Raw genomic sequence first — 17,189 nt, 5'->3', positions numbered from 1 at the left:
CATGGTGTCAAAATTCCAAAATGGAACAGAGGCTTGACATTAACTCAAATATGAACTAAGAAATTTCTAACATAACATTAAAAGCAGCAACACGAAAGTCATTAGTGAAATCTTTGTTCACTCACAGTTTCTGGTTCTCATCACCAACTGCTATCACCCACACCTACTATATCTACCTACCTATGGTTTGTGCTTTAGTTTCAAATCATAACCACCTCAACACATCTAGTAGGTTTAACAAATTCAAACAGTACAAAGGCATATTTTGAAGTTACTATATACATATGGATTTAAGCAATCCAAAGAGTCCAATTTAAGAACATCTATCATATTACTGAAGCTGAAAAAGTAGTATAAGGATCTTCCGCTTTCTTTGTTGGGCCTTTAGCTTTGACATATCTTACCTCAGCAGCTTGGGTCTCCTGATGCAACAGTGTCAGACCTGTGAGATCTTCTAAGAAGGAATGTGAGGAATTAAAAACCTTTGCTAGGAAACTGAAGCCTTCCCTCTCATATTGATCAAGGACCTGCAAGAACAACCAGACAAGATAGTCATCCTTTCCAAATTATTCTAGAATGAAATCAAAGAAACTTGTCACATTACAGACCAACAAAGTAGTGTGAGCATTAGTAAAAAATTACAACACAATGAACAAACTCCTAATTTAACCTTGAACAGCATATGAAAATATTTTTGCCTATGCTGAAATGATAAAGTCATGATTACACACACTGTTATTTACATATTCCAATACTCATCTCTTCAGAAACCAATACATAGGAAATGAATTACTAATGCTGATTTAATCACATCTATTTGTGACATCCAGCAGTGCCTCTTGTAACCAGTGCAATTTATTTTCCCAGGTGCAGCTGTATATAGCAAGTATTATCTCTGTTAATCTCTGCATGAAACAAATCCAATGAGTGACTCATTGTGGGATATTTTACTTCACTTTAAATAAAAAACACAAACATTCAATGCTCTTGGCCTGTGCGCCATTAAAAAGAAGCTTTTATATCTTTTGTCCCATTTACATACATATTCAGTGAAAGTTAGCCAATGCTCTGTATTATTTTAGTTGCACCCATTGCTTGCCCACCCCTTTTGGAGTGGTTAACAACTCAGCTAGGCCTTAAACTAGGAAGCTGTGATGAATGATTTTCAATTGTAAATCTACAGGAAAATAGATCTTTCACATATGCCCCTATGAGCTTTGTTTGAGGACTGTTAATATATTTTAGTTAACTCTACTATATGGCTAATTATTCAAGGAGCCCATGATTTTGAGTCCAACCTAACTGCAGATATCCATTTTGTAGTACAAAGAGCAAATGCAAGTTAGGCTTCCATGTAATAATAAAGAGAAGAGCAGAAAGGCAGCAAAATACAAAGAAATAAATTAACCTATAAATGACAGGTTTTGAGCTGCATGTAAATAGAACAGGCACTACCATCAAAAATCTTCAAATAAATCTATTGACATGAATGGATGGGAAGAGAATCAATATTGACTTAAGAAAGTAAATATTTTGGTGTCATCAGTTCTATCACTGAGAATCACTTGAATGAGAGATTGTCTGGAAACCTTGTGCAAGTTCCTCTGAGATTCTTGTACAAAGAAAAGGTTTTAAGCATCAAATAAAATTTGATACTGTATATGTACTGATCTGCAATTTGAAGGAGTCAACTATTTGTTTACCACCACCACAACATAAAATGTTTAATATATATACTTGACCATATTGTCTTGAAGGTGGTGTAAAATGATTTTTTTTTTAAACATCGTAAGACAACCCTTGTACCTCTCCGTCTTTTATCCCTTCTGGACCAGAAGCTCCAAATTTGGGTAAAAAAACTGAATTTTAATCAGGCACTGAAAAAATTAAGTAATGCTAGGTGTATAGATCTGAGGAAGGAATTCCATAATTGGGATTCCAACCACTAAGGCTCCAACCCTGGTAACCACCCAACTCACCTCAGAAGATGGAGACAAATGGAAGAGGATCAATAGCACAGTAGGTACTACTCTAAATAGAGTAGTTCTTGCCCAAGCAGAAAAATTTCAGCAAAGACACTAAGATATAATGAAAAGTTTGATTTGGATAAGAGAAGATGGGCAGAATAGACAAGGTAAGCTGTGGGTAGGTCAGCTAAGGAAATGCTTCATCAAAGAAGTTAATTTTCAGGAGGATCATGAAAGAATTCACAGAAGTGATTCCAAGAAAGAGAAGAGCCTATATCAAGCACAGAGAAAAACATGGCAGAAAACTGGACAAAGGGAATCAATGCCCACAGGAGCTGATAATACTAAAATATTACTGAGTAGGGGGAATTTCAGAATAAAAACACCCTGTAAACTTAAGAAGCTTGTAGTACAAGAGAGAATATTGAACTGAATGAATGGATTATATGAAGAACAAGTAGAACAGCACCCTTGTCATATAGCTGTGGTCCTCGAGAAGTCCTACTACAGCATACATTTTTATATTTGATTCATGGAAAGGGTAAAGCAGAACCCAGGACATTATGGATGCTAGCTCCTATAAAGAAAGGCCAATGGGCTCCAACTCACTGTGTGGTGGGAGTTTTTATTGGTCTTATATGGTTTCTTTCCAACAGATGTATGGCAACTTTGAATATTGTAGATAATATAATCCCAATATGCTTCTCAAAAGACTGCAAAGAAAATTAGTTCTACTCTTGAAGAGTTAAAATGTACCCAAGTTACCTTTCTGTGTTCCACAAAGTCATCCAGATGTGTAGTAATTTTTTGCAGTTGTCTCTGTATTAGATGGTTTACAGAGAAATCAACTTATTAATGCAAACTATTATTCATTACTGCAATTTTATTAGTCTATCTCAGTTATCATCCTCAAATATGTTATTTACATACTTTGTTGGAAGCACAACACAGAGTGCATAACACCTGTGGCCAGATTCGTGTATAGATACATAAGAGTCTTAGACAAACCAATGTCTTACAAAGCAAATGGCCACAAAACATAGTGACTCAGATTCAAGGATCCCCTATATGAGCAGGTCACTTTCATTGCACAGGGGTGGATGGGAAAACTACCAATTAGTCTTCTACTGTTCCCTAAAAGTTGCTCCAAAAGGTGTGTGTGTGGGGGGGGGTGTTTTCTGGGACAGTGTGCCATGTGACACAGGGGACTGCGATAATGTGGGAGTGTGAAAGAGAGAGAGAGAACTGGTGCCCCCCATCTTGTGCACAAGTGAAGATATCATTTGATTAAACAGAGTCTTTAGATCCAACCATTGCTGCCAACCTTGGTTAACATAGCAAAGATATTTCATATATGGTCGTGTGCCACTTAATGACGGGGATTGGGACTGCGATCCCAATCATCAAGCAGAGCTTGATGCAATCTGAACCCTCCAAAGGGGAGGGGATAGTCAGTTCCCCTCCACTCCTGAGGGTTGTCTGAGCCTCGCAGAGGCAGTGCACATCCGGGTACTGCCTCTGTGAGGCTCAGACTGAGGGAAATCGCATCTCTTGCATGACTTTTGGTTTCATGGAGGAATCTGGAAATTGCACAAGACGTGATTTCCCTCAGTCTGAGCCTCGCAGAGGCAGTGCTCGGACATGCACTGCCTCTGTGAGGCTCAGACAAAACTCAGGAGGCAAGGGGAGCAGAGCTCCCCTCACACTCAGAAGGTGGGGGAGTGAGCCCCCAATGACCATGGGACCACATGTGGTCGTTGCATGTGCGATCCTGGCGTTAGCAGGAACATCACTAAGGGACACACACCTGTACTCAAATGCTAAAGAAAAAAAGGGGGGGCTGAAATGTCAAAGATGGAGTTATTTTTTCCTTATGTTGAAGAAGTAATCCCTTAAAAGCTTAAATGCTTATGCTCAGGAGATCTCTCGTATTACTTTTGTCCCTCTATGTTTCCAGGTTTATCCCCAGAGAAATGAATTTCCATTCCTCAGGTTATGTTCTTTTTCAGAGCCAGAGAACATTGGCATCAAGCCAGACATTTATTCCCTAATTTCAAACAACTACAATTTCAAATATGATTTGAACCTTTCCAACTTTTTTTTTTTTTTTTTGCCCAATGGGCCTAATATTTTCCCTTGGCTAGAACTGTACATATGAACTGCCATGCTTTATTTCACATATATACACTCCTTTCCCTCCAATATTCGCCTTTCCCTCAAATGACCCCTTGAATGTGCCTGGCTGTGTATGTGTCGTCTCAGATAATGCGCCTTTACATCTATGCACCTGGGCTCATATCCAAAACACTCAGGACTGTGTGAACATCAACCTGGAAGGGAAGGGAATTCTGTTATACAACTGAAATGCTACTTTCTTTCTTAGTGTTTTTGACTTTAAACACAACAAGAATATACAGGTCAGAGTCCTCCTCTTGGGAGTTTAAACCTTAAGTCGCAACAATTCTGCATTTCAGACAAGGACAATGCTCACAATCTAACAGTTACTTACAAAAATTGCTCAACTTCTTCTCTGAACTGTTTCTATGGCATCTGATCAGGACTGTGCTAAGAATCTGAGTTTAGTGATTATCTCAAATGCTATGAGGGTTATGCATCAATCCATTGCCTCGCAATATTTGGTCTACTACCAAATATTGGTAGGTGTCGCACTACAGAAGTAAAAAAAAACTATCCTTGTATTATGATAAATTCAGAATGTATTTACTTTGATTTATCAAAAATTCCAAAGTGTATCTGCACTTAAAAATGCAATAGATCTTAAAGCATGTGGGTATGTTCATCATTTGATGGCCTGCATGTGCGAATTAGCCACCTCAAATGAAATACAGCAAGCAGAATTCTGACATCACCTAAAAAAAATGACATGCTTTTCAACAAAACTTGTTTGCACATGTGGCCACAAGTCTTCAAGTGCTGAATAATCAAGAGAAGTACACGCACAGTATGTGTGAACCAGTGAGGACCCTGGAACTACACATTATCCAAACCACATTGCTGCCACCAAAACCAAGTTCTTCCTCTCATGGTGTTCTATAAGCAGTAAGACCACTAGATGTTGGAGGGGGGAAACAAAAGTTGTTTTTAGTTTTACCTCAACATGGTGCCCAGAGCCTGTGAACTGTATACCCCCTCTCTTCAGTAAGATTTAGTATATCTTACTTCATGTCATGATGTGCATTTCTCTGCACTTACTTCATACCGCTGGCTGCTGCCAATGATCAGATCTCCTTCCCCACCAGTGGCGTCACTAGGGTTCGCATCACCCAATGCGGGATGCCAGCACATCACCCCCATGCAGTGGGCAGGGCAACACCCCAGGTGGTGGGCGTGGTGATCTACCATCTCCCTGCCCCCACTGGTTTTTTGGCTGTACCTTTTGATAGAATAAAAGATATTTCAACGCAGTTCGTTTCATTGCACTCTGCATGAAACTACGCATTGGTTGATGTATAACATATGGTATTATTCCTCCAAACTGTGATTTTGGTCACTAGCGGTGTCACCCCCCCCCCAGGGTGTCAACTAACACCTTATTGGTGCAGTTCTCAAACTTTTAGCACCGGGACCCACTTTTTAAAATGACAATCTGTCCAGGACCCACTGGAAGTAATGTCATGGCTGGAAGTGACATCATCAAGCAAATTAAAATAAATTATAAATAAAGATTATTTTAAACAAGGGGAAGCCAGCCCTATTCCACCAAGTGAATTTTCTCTGTAGCCTGCCTGCAATAACAGCCCCCCCCCCCCCAAAAAAAAGAATCAGTAAGACTTTCAGCCCTATCCAGTAGCCAGTTCAATTTAAGTTCTCATATTTCAAGCATATAACTATCAGGACCCACCTGGCTTTACAAGTCTGAGAGCCCAATCCTATGCCTGTCTACTCAGAAGTAAGTCCCATTATAGTCATTGGGGCTTACTACGAGGAAAGTGTGGATAGGATTGCAGCCTAAAACAGAAAAAAATTCATTTTACCCTGTCAAACCTCTGTTTTATTCTTTTTTTTTGGGGTGGGGGCTGCCTTCTGGAGCTTTGTTGAGCTCCAGTTCCATCAGATCAGGACCATTCTGGTGGCCTGACATTTCCCTTTGCCTGACCTGCCTGGGAGCCAAGGCACAGTTGCTTACTCATGAGTAAATGCAACCATGCGGCTTAGTTTCACTTTCCAGAGGGCTCAATACATTCGCCAGCTTGGAGGGGGGGACCTCCTTCTTGGGTGGTTTTGGGGGGCTACATACATTGAATCAGGACCATTCTGGTTTCATTGGATTCCCCTCAGCCTGCTCTTTCTGATGGACTAAGCAGGTTCACCTACTCACAAATGCGCGATACGTCTCCATTTCACTTTCCATAGGGTTCCATGCATTTTTTGTTTTCTGGTTTTTTGCTAATAACTTTTGATAGAAAGGAGATATTTCACTCTGTTTTTTTTACTGCATTCCACTGCAAATTCCAACGGTATATAACATGATGGTATTATTCCTAACCACCACAATCTTAGCACGTCACCCCCCTTATGCATCACCCAGTACGGCCCGCACCCCTTAGTGAGGCTACTGCCCACCACTTCTCGGCTGAAAAATTGGACTCACTTGATGGCCAAAGAGGGAGCCCCTACACCTTCCTCTCCCCACAATTCACCCCTTTCCCAGCACAAAATGATAATAATGTATTACTGCCACCAAGGCTAAAACTAGACAGAGGGGAGTTTCTTTGGAGTTTCTCACTCCAGGATGCATGGTAGGAGCTACCAATCCTCAGGGAGTTCTCAAAAATAGCTGAAAATAATGTAGGGCCAGCAGCATGTAAAGCAAGAATAACAAGCAGGTGAAAGATCACAATAAAAAGGAAATTTATTGAATCCTTGGGTAGAAGCAAAGAATATAAGGTAGTTATGAAACAGATATATGTGTGAAAAGACTGAGGGCCCAATCTGATCCAATTTTCTAGTATCAGTGCAGCCGTGACAATGGGGTGTGCACTGCATCCTGTGGTGGGGGGTAGTCACAGAGGCCTCTTCAAGGTAAGGGAACATTTGTTCCCTTACCTTGGGGCTGCATTGTGGTTGCACTGGTGCTGGAAAGTTGGACATGATTGGGCCCTTAGACCATTAACAACCTTGCAATAATTCTGACAATGCACTGGTAAGAAAGTGGGACACTGAGTTTTCTTACTTTGTGATTGCATACAATGTGTGATCTGGCCCTCTGGATGAATCTATCTCCTAATGAACAAAATGACCAGCCAATCTATTATTACCACAACCCTTTGGTTTTAAATCACAAAGTATTAAGTTTTGTACAACCAAAACTCAGAAGGTATTAATGACAATAAACAGGGTATCAAAATGTGACCTTAATGCATACTACCAAGAAAAAATTGGTGCTAATTATCGTTAATAGGACTTGTTAGTAAGATTAGAGAATAAGGAAAAGATTTTTATAACCGCAATACATGTGGAAGGAAGGAAAAGGGATTATTCTTTTTAAACAGCTCATCTCAAACCCCCACACCAAGAGACCACACAAGCATTCTCTGCAGGTAGCAAAGATTAAAGCCAGCCCAAACTACTAGCTAGCATGCAATTCCAAAGAAAGACTTTCCAGCTGAGTCATTCCCCCCCGCCCCCCACTCTTCTCTTATTTACAACTGTGTTATGGAACAAGAATCTGAATACACAGTTGATGGCATGGGTGCACATTTCCAGGCCATAAGAATTCATTTCTGTTACCCAATTCTCCAAAGAAAATTAGCAAACATTGTATGTAGCTCATGCCTCCTTGTTTACAGTGTCAGATATGGACCAGGGAGATGTGAGTTTTAAGTTCCACTTCTGCCATGAACTATTTAGATGACCCTGGTAAAGTCACATTATTGTTTCCCATCAATTGATAGTTTCCTGTACAGTTATGAAGATCAGAAAGATAAACATTATTATTTTCAATTTGCAAACAGCTTTATGAGAGAATAGTATAACACAAAACATAATACATACAATAAGCCTATTCCATTCTTATCTCTCCAGTTCACACTAATCTGTTTCTCTCCATATATACAAATCAGATCAGGAAAACACCACAATTCTCTTAGGGCTAGATTTGAAACTGATAGGAGACCCTTAGCCCAATCCTAACCAACTTTCCAGAGCCGATGCAGCTCTAACCCAACCCAAGGTATGAAGAGGCCTACCTGACTGCTCCTACACCACAGGATACAGCATGCACCCTGACAACATGGCTGCATAAGCTCTGGACAGTTAGTTAGGAACGGGTTATGAGATGTAAAATGTGATGAACATTTATTAATAAAGCTTTTACCTCTTGAAAATGGTTCATCAACAATTTCAGCAGTATGTATTTATGCAGAGGCATCGCTAGGGGGTGCGGGTCGTGCCGGGTGACGCGCACGGGGTGGTGATGCGCTAAAATCACAGTGGTTAGGAATACCCCAACATATTATATACCATTGGATGCGGAATTTCGAGCGGAATGCAATGCAGAAAACCCGAGTGAAATATCTCAATTCTATCAAAAGTTATGGCCAAAAAACAAGAGAACAAAAATGCATGGATCCCTATAGAAAGTGAAAGTGAGTCGTATCACGCGTTTACTTGTGAGTAGGTGAACTTGTCTTAGTCCTTCGGAAAGGGCAGGCTGAGAGGAATTCAACGACACCAGAATGGTGCTGATCCAATGAATGCAGCCCCCAAAAACACCTGAAAAGGAAGTCCCTCCCTCCAAGCAGATGAATGTATTGAGCCCTATGGAAAACGAAACTAAGTCTCACAGTAGCATTTACTCGTGAGTAAGCAAACGTGCCTTGGCTGGTGTGGAAGATCAGGTGATGAAGAGTGCAAGACTACCAGAATGGTCCTGATCCTGTGCACCTGGAGCTAAACAAGTGCTCTAGAAGGCAGCCTCCCCCTCCCCCGCCACTAAAAAGGGTCAGAACAGAGGCTTCAGCTGATAAGGTGAACTTTTTTGAGACTTGCAAAGCCAGGTGGATCCTGACAGTGATCTGGTTGAAACAGAAGTTCTTAAATTGAACTGGGCACTGGGTAGGGTTGAAAACTTTATTGCATGCAGGCTATAGAGGAAATTGACTTGGTGGACCAGGGCTGGCTTCTGCTTATTGAATTATTTGTTTTACTTTAATTATTTATACTTATTTTAATTTGCCTGATGATGTTACTTCCACCATGATATCACTTCTGGTGGGTCTTGGACAGATTGCCATTCTAAAAAGTGGGTCCCAGTGCTAAAAGTTTGAGAACTGCTGCAATAAGGTGTTAGTAAGTTGACACCCTTGGGGTGTGTGTGACACCACTAATGACCAAAATCACTAAAATCATAATTTGGAAGAATAATACCATCATGTTATATATCAGTCAATGCGTAATTTCATGCAGAATGTGTTCTATCTTTGTTCTATCAAATGGTACAGCCAAAAAATCAGTGGGGGCAGAGTGATGGTACACCATCACGCCCACTACCTGGGGTGTTGCCCCGCCCACTGCATGGGGGGTGATGTGCTGGCATCCCGCACCGAGTGACACAAACCCTAGTGACGCCACTGTATTTATGTTAAAACAGTCTGCCACTGAAGTACAAACTTCTACTGCATCATTTATAGTAAAATAGTATTTTTAAAAGTGCGTTCACCCAAGGATTCTGACACTTCCAAACTATGCAACTAAGAACATTCATAATTTTTGCTAGTATTGTTAACATGTAATTTAGTTTAAAAGAAGTTTTATAAAATAGTTTCATAATTCTTGAAGTCATAAATCAGTTCTCAGAAGAGCATACTGATATATTTTTTTCCTAAAATTAAATTTGTCTTGATGCAAAAAAAAATTTCTGTGGGACTCACTATTTAATCTTCTTCCGTTTCAATGCCATTTTATAAAATTAAAACCACCATTTAGTATCACTCCCTAGGGACATGATTATTTCAGTTACAACAGGAAGCAGATTAACTGACTACAAATGGACATTTATCAAAGGGAGTTTCCCTGCCTAGTATATGAATGTGGTTGAGGAAATAGAGGATATGTGAGGCAAGTCCCTCTAGCAGCAAAGACTCCCTCTAAAAACACATGACAGTACTCCTTGATGAAAAAGCAATTATGATACTTCACAATTATGTATTTCATGGGCCAAAGGGCAATACCTAGTCCAACAGCAATTTACAACATACTGAAGTTGTGACCCAGACTTGAAAAGTAAGTAGAAGCATCTTTTGGCCTATGTCATCAGCAAATAAGAGGCTCTGAGGGGTTGTACCCCATTTCCCAGGATGAACATCACACCAAGGAAAATCATAACCTAGCCCCACAATCAGCCAGAGAACAGTTTGTTTCGCTCTGAAAGAATTCTGCTCCAGTTGCCCAGAGACAACAGAAATAAGTCAGAGTTCCTCAATTATTTTGCATTGTTACTGTTAGACATTTTAGAGGTCATTTTGATGGAAAGGTGGGGCACAATTCTAAACAGCATTTTGGAAGGGGGAGAGAAAATCTGATAATTCTCACAATTATATCAATTTATGATTATAGTAAGGAAGTGTTTCTCAAACTGTGGGTCACGAGCCAATTTCAGGTGGGTCCCCATTCATTTCAAAGTGTATTTTATTTTAATATATTAGACGATGCTACCATGGTATGTGAAAGCATTTGGGGAAATGTTAAGGATCTGTATTTTCACTGTGTTACACTTTTCACAATGATAGTCAAAGGGGCAATGGTAAGTGTGGACAGGATTTCAACCTTTGAGATATTTGGGGAATTTTTAAACCCATTTTTGCCTGGCTCACAGGTATATACATTTGGTCCCAGTTGCGTATATGCAATGTTGGGCAGAAATGGCTTAACTAGATCAGCAACTGCTTGGGAGGGTTAGGAGAGTTATTCTTTATTTTAAATACATTTTTAAACTTATACTATTATTTACTTAAACTTTTATTTACTTAATTTAATTTAATTGCATGGGAGTATTAAAAATTCCCTGCTTGATGATATCACTTCCAGTTGTAATATCACTTCCAGTGGGTCCCAACAGATTTTCATTCTAAAAAGTGGGTCCTGGTGCTAAAAAGTTTGAAGATCACTGCAGTAAGCAGTTAAACTGAATTTATTGCACTGATTACATTTTTGTCATTTCAGTGATTCTGTAATGAATCAACCACCTGAGAGTGAAGAGAAAGGACAGGCAAGTAACCATCTTCCAACAATGAGATCATCATTGCTTCTCCTGCTCAATATAACAGATTCTGATCATGAGAACACAATCCCTGGTAACGAGATCTAGCCTTGAAAGCTTGATCTGCGTACATCAAGGGGCAATCTCTCTGCTTCAGTGGTTCCTAACCTTTAGGAGCCCATTGGCCACTGAGACAAAAACTGGAGTTGGCATGGACCATTTGCAACCAGGGCCTCCAAGAGGAATTTTATCAGGGGGTACAATGTTTCCTTTGCATCCCTTCTGAAAAGGGAAAGGAAGGGGGTAAAACAGGGCAGGGGGAGCATGGTAATAGCAAGAAGAGTCTTTGGAGCCCAGGTCTACTCCGCTTCCTAATGCATAGCCCAGGTCTGCCTGCCCGCACAGTGTTAGCAGCTAGATACAGTAATACAGAAAACCAAACAAACAAAGTCTCTAACAGTTTTTAAATATCAAAAATCATTGCAGAAAATTAGTTCATCATATTTAGGCTCACACTAGAATGGAAAGTATGTACCAAAACGTACTTCTGCAGCAGCTGTAGTCCCAATGCTGTGCCCTTGATAAACTCCTTCAGGGTAAGCAGATCCACAAACCAAAGAGCTACTGTAGCAGACCAGTTTCGACAGTGTTCAGGAGTGTCATGTATGCATTCCTTCGCCCAACACATATGGCTTGTGGCTGCCGCAGCTGCTGTATGTCTATTATCCCACATGGACAGAAAGTCTGGGTGACACTGGAAAATATAAGATCCCAGGAAACTTCTGGGGGCCCTCCTTTGGCTCCTGGGTCCCCTTTTTGATCCTGGACCCAGGTCAAATTACCCTCTGGACCCCCTCTCATGGGCCCTGCATGCAACCACCAACATTTCACACATAAAATACAATTAAATTTATAATACATATTTATTAGATGTATTATTTATAGTGAAGATTTGTGGGTTGCTGCTTTGGTTGCTGGCTGGGGACAGTTCATTATCCACCCTCTCTGGTGGTTCGTGGGACCACAGAAGTAGTCAAAAGAAACTTTTTTCCCTGAAACTTCGTAGACTTCTAAGGGTCATTGTGGACCACCTGTGGTCTCTGGACCACAGGCTGGGAACCAGTGCTGTACTTGGACAGTGGAAGAATCAATGTTGTTTACATATGCGTTCCAGCAGATTTATACTCAATCCATTTGCTTCTTTGTTGATTCATACAACATGCATACTGATAGATTTGGTGACAAGTCAGATAGTCTTCCCAACATTAACGGATAAATACACAAAATACTGTTTTCTGAGCAGCCCCCAAACAATTATTAAACATTTGCATTATGAGAGAAACAGGTGCTACAAAAATACTGGAGGATGTCACTGCTCAGAAAAGCTTACAGAGTAGGAAGAGACTAAACAGGCACAGAAAGTAACTAAAGCAGGACAACAACCCTAGTAGCAATAGACCCCTCTCCTGAAATTAAGCCAAGTACAGCAATATTTTATCCTTCCAAAGTCATTTGCAAATTTTAATATTCCATGCAATTAACTCCTGTACTCACCATTCTTTATTATGAGAATATATGAGTGCATACATGAAATTACATCCGTATTTATTACATCTATAAATAGCCACTATTTAACTTTTATGACTGCCATAATAAAAATAAAGCTTAGGAAATCAGACTGCAGGCCAGGTGCAAACAGGAAAAGGGGATGGGGTAGGGAAGGAAAGGTTCTGTGCTGAAGCACTTGGACAGTTATAAGACCACAAGCCAGCAATGGCATCATTTTTGGCCGTCGTCCCCAAACTAGTGGATACTGAACTGTCTCCTCACTTTCCTGTAATTACTATTTTAAATAAAAACAATCAGTGTGTGGAAGAAAATGCCTGTGGATGATGCAACTATAAGAGCTTCCTGTTATTAATCCATCTATATGAAAGACTGCTGTTTGGATTTGCATAGGGAGATCTACAGTGATATGAAAATGCTTGGTCTGTTCTCCAATGGCTGTAAAAGTACTCATAAATGTCAATACTGAGAGGCAATGTAGATTATTTTTGTGGTGTGATTAACGGTAAGAAGTAGTAACTGCCTACTGTATGGCATGCTCAGAAAGGTAGATTGCCAAGCAATTGCAGCTTTGCCCCCCCCCCCCGTCTCATTTTATTTCAGTTTCCACTTTTGGATTTGCAAGACTCTCTACAAGTTTCAAATATCACTCATTTGTGTCATTCTGGCTTGCCGTGCTCTCAAGAGAGTCATATGCTGGCCCCATTTCCTGGCATGGTTTTCTGTTCATTATTCCTATGGAAAAAGACTTTCATGCCATCTATGTTGGGTAGATTAAAAATATGCAGCACTTATCTAGCTTCAGAAGCCTCTACTGCATAATCCCAAAAGAAATAAGTGGCGTTTACACAAGAATGTTCTTAGCTTTTCCAAATACAGAAACCTATCAAAGACTACATATTTTTTAAATGCCTCCATTATTTTTATTATTTTAAGACCTGTTCTTTTCTCTTTTTCTTCATTCTACCCTTTTACTTGGTCCTTTGCTCTCCCCAAAAGATTATCATGGCACCTAAGGTCAGGCTGCAATTCCGCTTTTTAACACAGGCCACATTATAAAGATCAATATTCATTAACTTAATTGGGCTTCATGCAAGAAACTTCTTAGTGGATTGTGCCTGCTTAGTGACATCTTGACTTCTACTCAAGCATTTTGTTCCTTGACAGTTTATTATTACAGAGCAGCTCTCTATGGCAGAAACAACCCCTTAGCAGAAAAGGCTAGCTACTCTAGAAGAGGCAGACCAAACAATAGGAAGGAAAAAGCATCATAGCCAAGTCACTGGCATACAAGTCCAAGAGGAATTATAAAATGGTAATGGATGCGAGCCAACAGCCCACCTCAGATATTTAGACATAGCTAAAACCAGCTGGTGAAGGTTGTTTCAGCTTGGTTTAGGATAGGAGGCTCCATGACAAAGCGCTTTCAGCCAATACAATGACAGACAAGACATTACACCCATAAAGACAACCATTCATCAAGTGGCAATTTACTACAGGGGACATGTAATGATTTGGTATGCTAGTTCATCTATACTGTCCTGCAAAGCAGCGAGGAAAACCTTGACCACCAAACTTCTGTGACCACCAGAAATTTAGAAAACTGAGGGAGTAACTCAAAATTTTGAGGCTCAAAATTATGCCAGGAAAGGACGAGAAAGTCACTGAATTAAATGAAAAGTCACTGAATTAAATGAAAATTAAATGCTGTGTTTCTTAACCTGCATCTTCAAGCACAGGCTTTAAAACTAAGAAAGGAAGTTCTGAGTCTCGAATCTTGCCCAATTGTAATGAATAAATGAAGCTGACAAATGCAACTGTCTAAGAAGAGTATTTACGTACAATATTCAGCGTGATGAAAATCTGACTTTACAAGTTCTGGAAAAGAACTACAGAAGCCATCCCCACCCACCCACCCACCCCCACATACCCTCTTCTCAAATTTGGCAGTAGTTCAGGGATTAGTGTCATCACAGAATACATATGTATTTGGTTTTTACCCATTGATTACTGTGCCCTCATTATAAATCTTTGTTTTGGAGGGGTTTGAAAGCAGGAATTTTTCATTTTAGTAAAAGTAAGGTTGAAGAGGCTTCTAAATTACTTGAAAAAATTGTACAGAGAAATAAAGGAGAAAACTAAGATCACAGCAATAGAAGAAATTCTCCCTACCACCCATATATACACTGGGATGGATCTGAAAGTGCAAGCAGAATAGCACTTTCATTCATGGTCCCATAAATTTTGTGAAGGCAGCTCATCTGAGAGAAGGAAAACTCTGATCCCAAACCTCCACTGCCTTGTGGCTACATCCAGTTATGGAAAAGGCTTCAGGAGTCAACCTCAAGGCAAAATCCGGAGCCGGAGTCCCTGAGGCAGTTCATGGCTGAACACAGTCACGTTCTGGCAACTCCTGCGACGCCGCTGGAACCAACCGTATTGGCCTCTGCCTTTCCATTGGACCATTTCAGCAACATGGAGAGGGGGGATTTGCTGCATGGGTAACAGCCTATCCTCCATACCTACTTTACCCAGGCTTCGTGCACTGGAGAGGACACTGTTCCAGAACCACCATTCAGAGCGTGACACCATAGTCTTCCGAGACTGAAGGATGCCAGCAGCAGAAATTTTGTGAATCCCCCCTTCCACTGGAGGCCCTTACAACCCACCCATTCTGAAGGGTCTCCCAACACTCAAGAACAGATTATGAAGGAGCAGAAGGGGTGCAGAGCAACAAAAGGACAGATAAGACCTATGGCATGACCAGAAATCTCCTCGTGCTGGTCTGGACCCCACTCTTCAAGTAAAAGAAAAATATAAAGTTACCCTAACATTGTTCAGTAGAGCCATTTATACTATCTCAAGCCAAAGTCACACTGGAACAAAACACATTTTGACTACTAGCATTTTAATCCACTTCATTATACAAGACCACACCGCTCCATAGACAAGAATTATTTTTAAAGACTGCCATTCTAAACACTTTTGAGATAATGCATATGGGATGCTTGAAGCATCTGAAATACAATACTAAATAATGAATTCTCTTTTTGCTACACTTTTGTGAAGTTTCAGAGTAGCATCAATTTTTCAATAAATGCTATCATCAGTAAATAGCAAGCTGCCTCCTTAGCAATGGCCTTTCAGAAATAAAAGCCTTGATTTCAGACATCTCACCATTCCCCATAGTTCTGTTTAAACAAAGCCAACCCCAACTACAAATCTATACAAATTATCCAAAATGCTTGTGAATGTTACCTTCCCACCCTCTTGCCTCATGAAGATTTCTGGAGAACTTGGAAGTTTGCTTTTCTTACTTTTTTTTTTTTTTACATACTTCCTTACTTTAGCTTAGTCCTAAATAAAGCACTACAAATTATATCAGCACTTTCTATCAAAACAGCAGCACACTAGTGCCTACTAGTGCCTAGCTTCTTGATCCTATTTCAGATAGGGCCTTCAAAGTAAAAACAAAAAAGGGGAAGATTCGTCCCTGAATCCAGCAGACCACCCTAGGATCACTGGAGGCAGAACGATTTATACAACACTCATGCATACTATGCTGTGAAAAAAGTGGGTGGGACTTAAAGGGGAGCAGAGAGGGAAGTGAGGCAGGAATAGACACTTTTGCACTACCTACCTTTAAAGCCAAAGAATAATGTATACTCAAATGACCTTCAAATAAAAGCAAAATCTTATTTCTGAGATTAATAAGACTATTGGGTTCTTTGTGCTAGGAATATACCCATAAGAAAAATCAGTTTCCATTTGTTTGAACTTAACATATTCCCAGTAGAATGCCTGCAGGATGTGAGCCTAATTACATACATCAGTTGCAAGCTCTTCTGCAAGACTGCCATATGACTTGCGGTGTCACACCCATTTCATGACCCAATTCAGAATGGCACAGGAGCTCCGAAGCATTATTGGCTCAAATTATGTGGCACAGCATGCAAACATTACAAAAATGAAAGAAAAGACCATAGAGGCAATATAGGGACAGGATGAATGTAGACATTAGTAGCTATAATAGAACAAGCAACCATATTGAAATAGCAACACGGACTGGTCCCAATACCTTCCAAAAGACACAATTATATGATGGAATAGATTGCCTCTTCTATCAAAAGATGTGCTCTCTGGGCTGTTAGATATTGTTCTTTGATGCTCAAGTCACTCCCCTACAACCTAAATGTTTAGTCTTCTAAATAATCTCTTGTCTTTAACAGAAGGTGACTGAGCTGCTAAAATCTAAAAAATAGATCTAAAAAACAGATCGCCTCAAGAGAGGCTCTTTTTTTGTTGTTGAAGCACAACACTATGTAGCTCACCATATTTACTTACAAATATTATAACACTGGCTTTACCTGATAGATCTCTAAAGCAACACAGCACTAGTCACTGTTTTTCTAACAGTTTGAACACCCTTTTCCAAA

The 17,189-nt window shown here is 40.1% G+C and overlaps 1 protein-coding gene across 1 annotated transcript in view; it reads right to left on the bottom strand.

Annotated features, from left to right (window-relative positions):
• Positions 1–17,189, bottom strand: part of ATG7 (autophagy related 7) — a 145,839-nt gene that overhangs the window by 81,073 nt on the left and 47,577 nt on the right. Inside the window, exon 17 of the mRNA XM_066613855.1 lies at positions 405–527. Within this exon, the coding sequence (XP_066469952.1) occupies positions 405–527 (123 nt within the window). The remainder of the gene's footprint in view (positions 1–404; positions 528–17,189) is intronic.

This window comes from Tiliqua scincoides, chromosome 2 (genome assembly GCF_035046505.1).
Source record: "Tiliqua scincoides isolate rTilSci1 chromosome 2, rTilSci1.hap2, whole genome shotgun sequence".
Lineage (NCBI taxonomy): Eukaryota > Metazoa > Chordata > Lepidosauria > Squamata > Scincidae > Tiliqua > Tiliqua scincoides.
The sequence above is the reverse complement of the archived record's forward strand: the minus strand, read 5'-3'. Positions and strand labels throughout refer to the sequence as shown.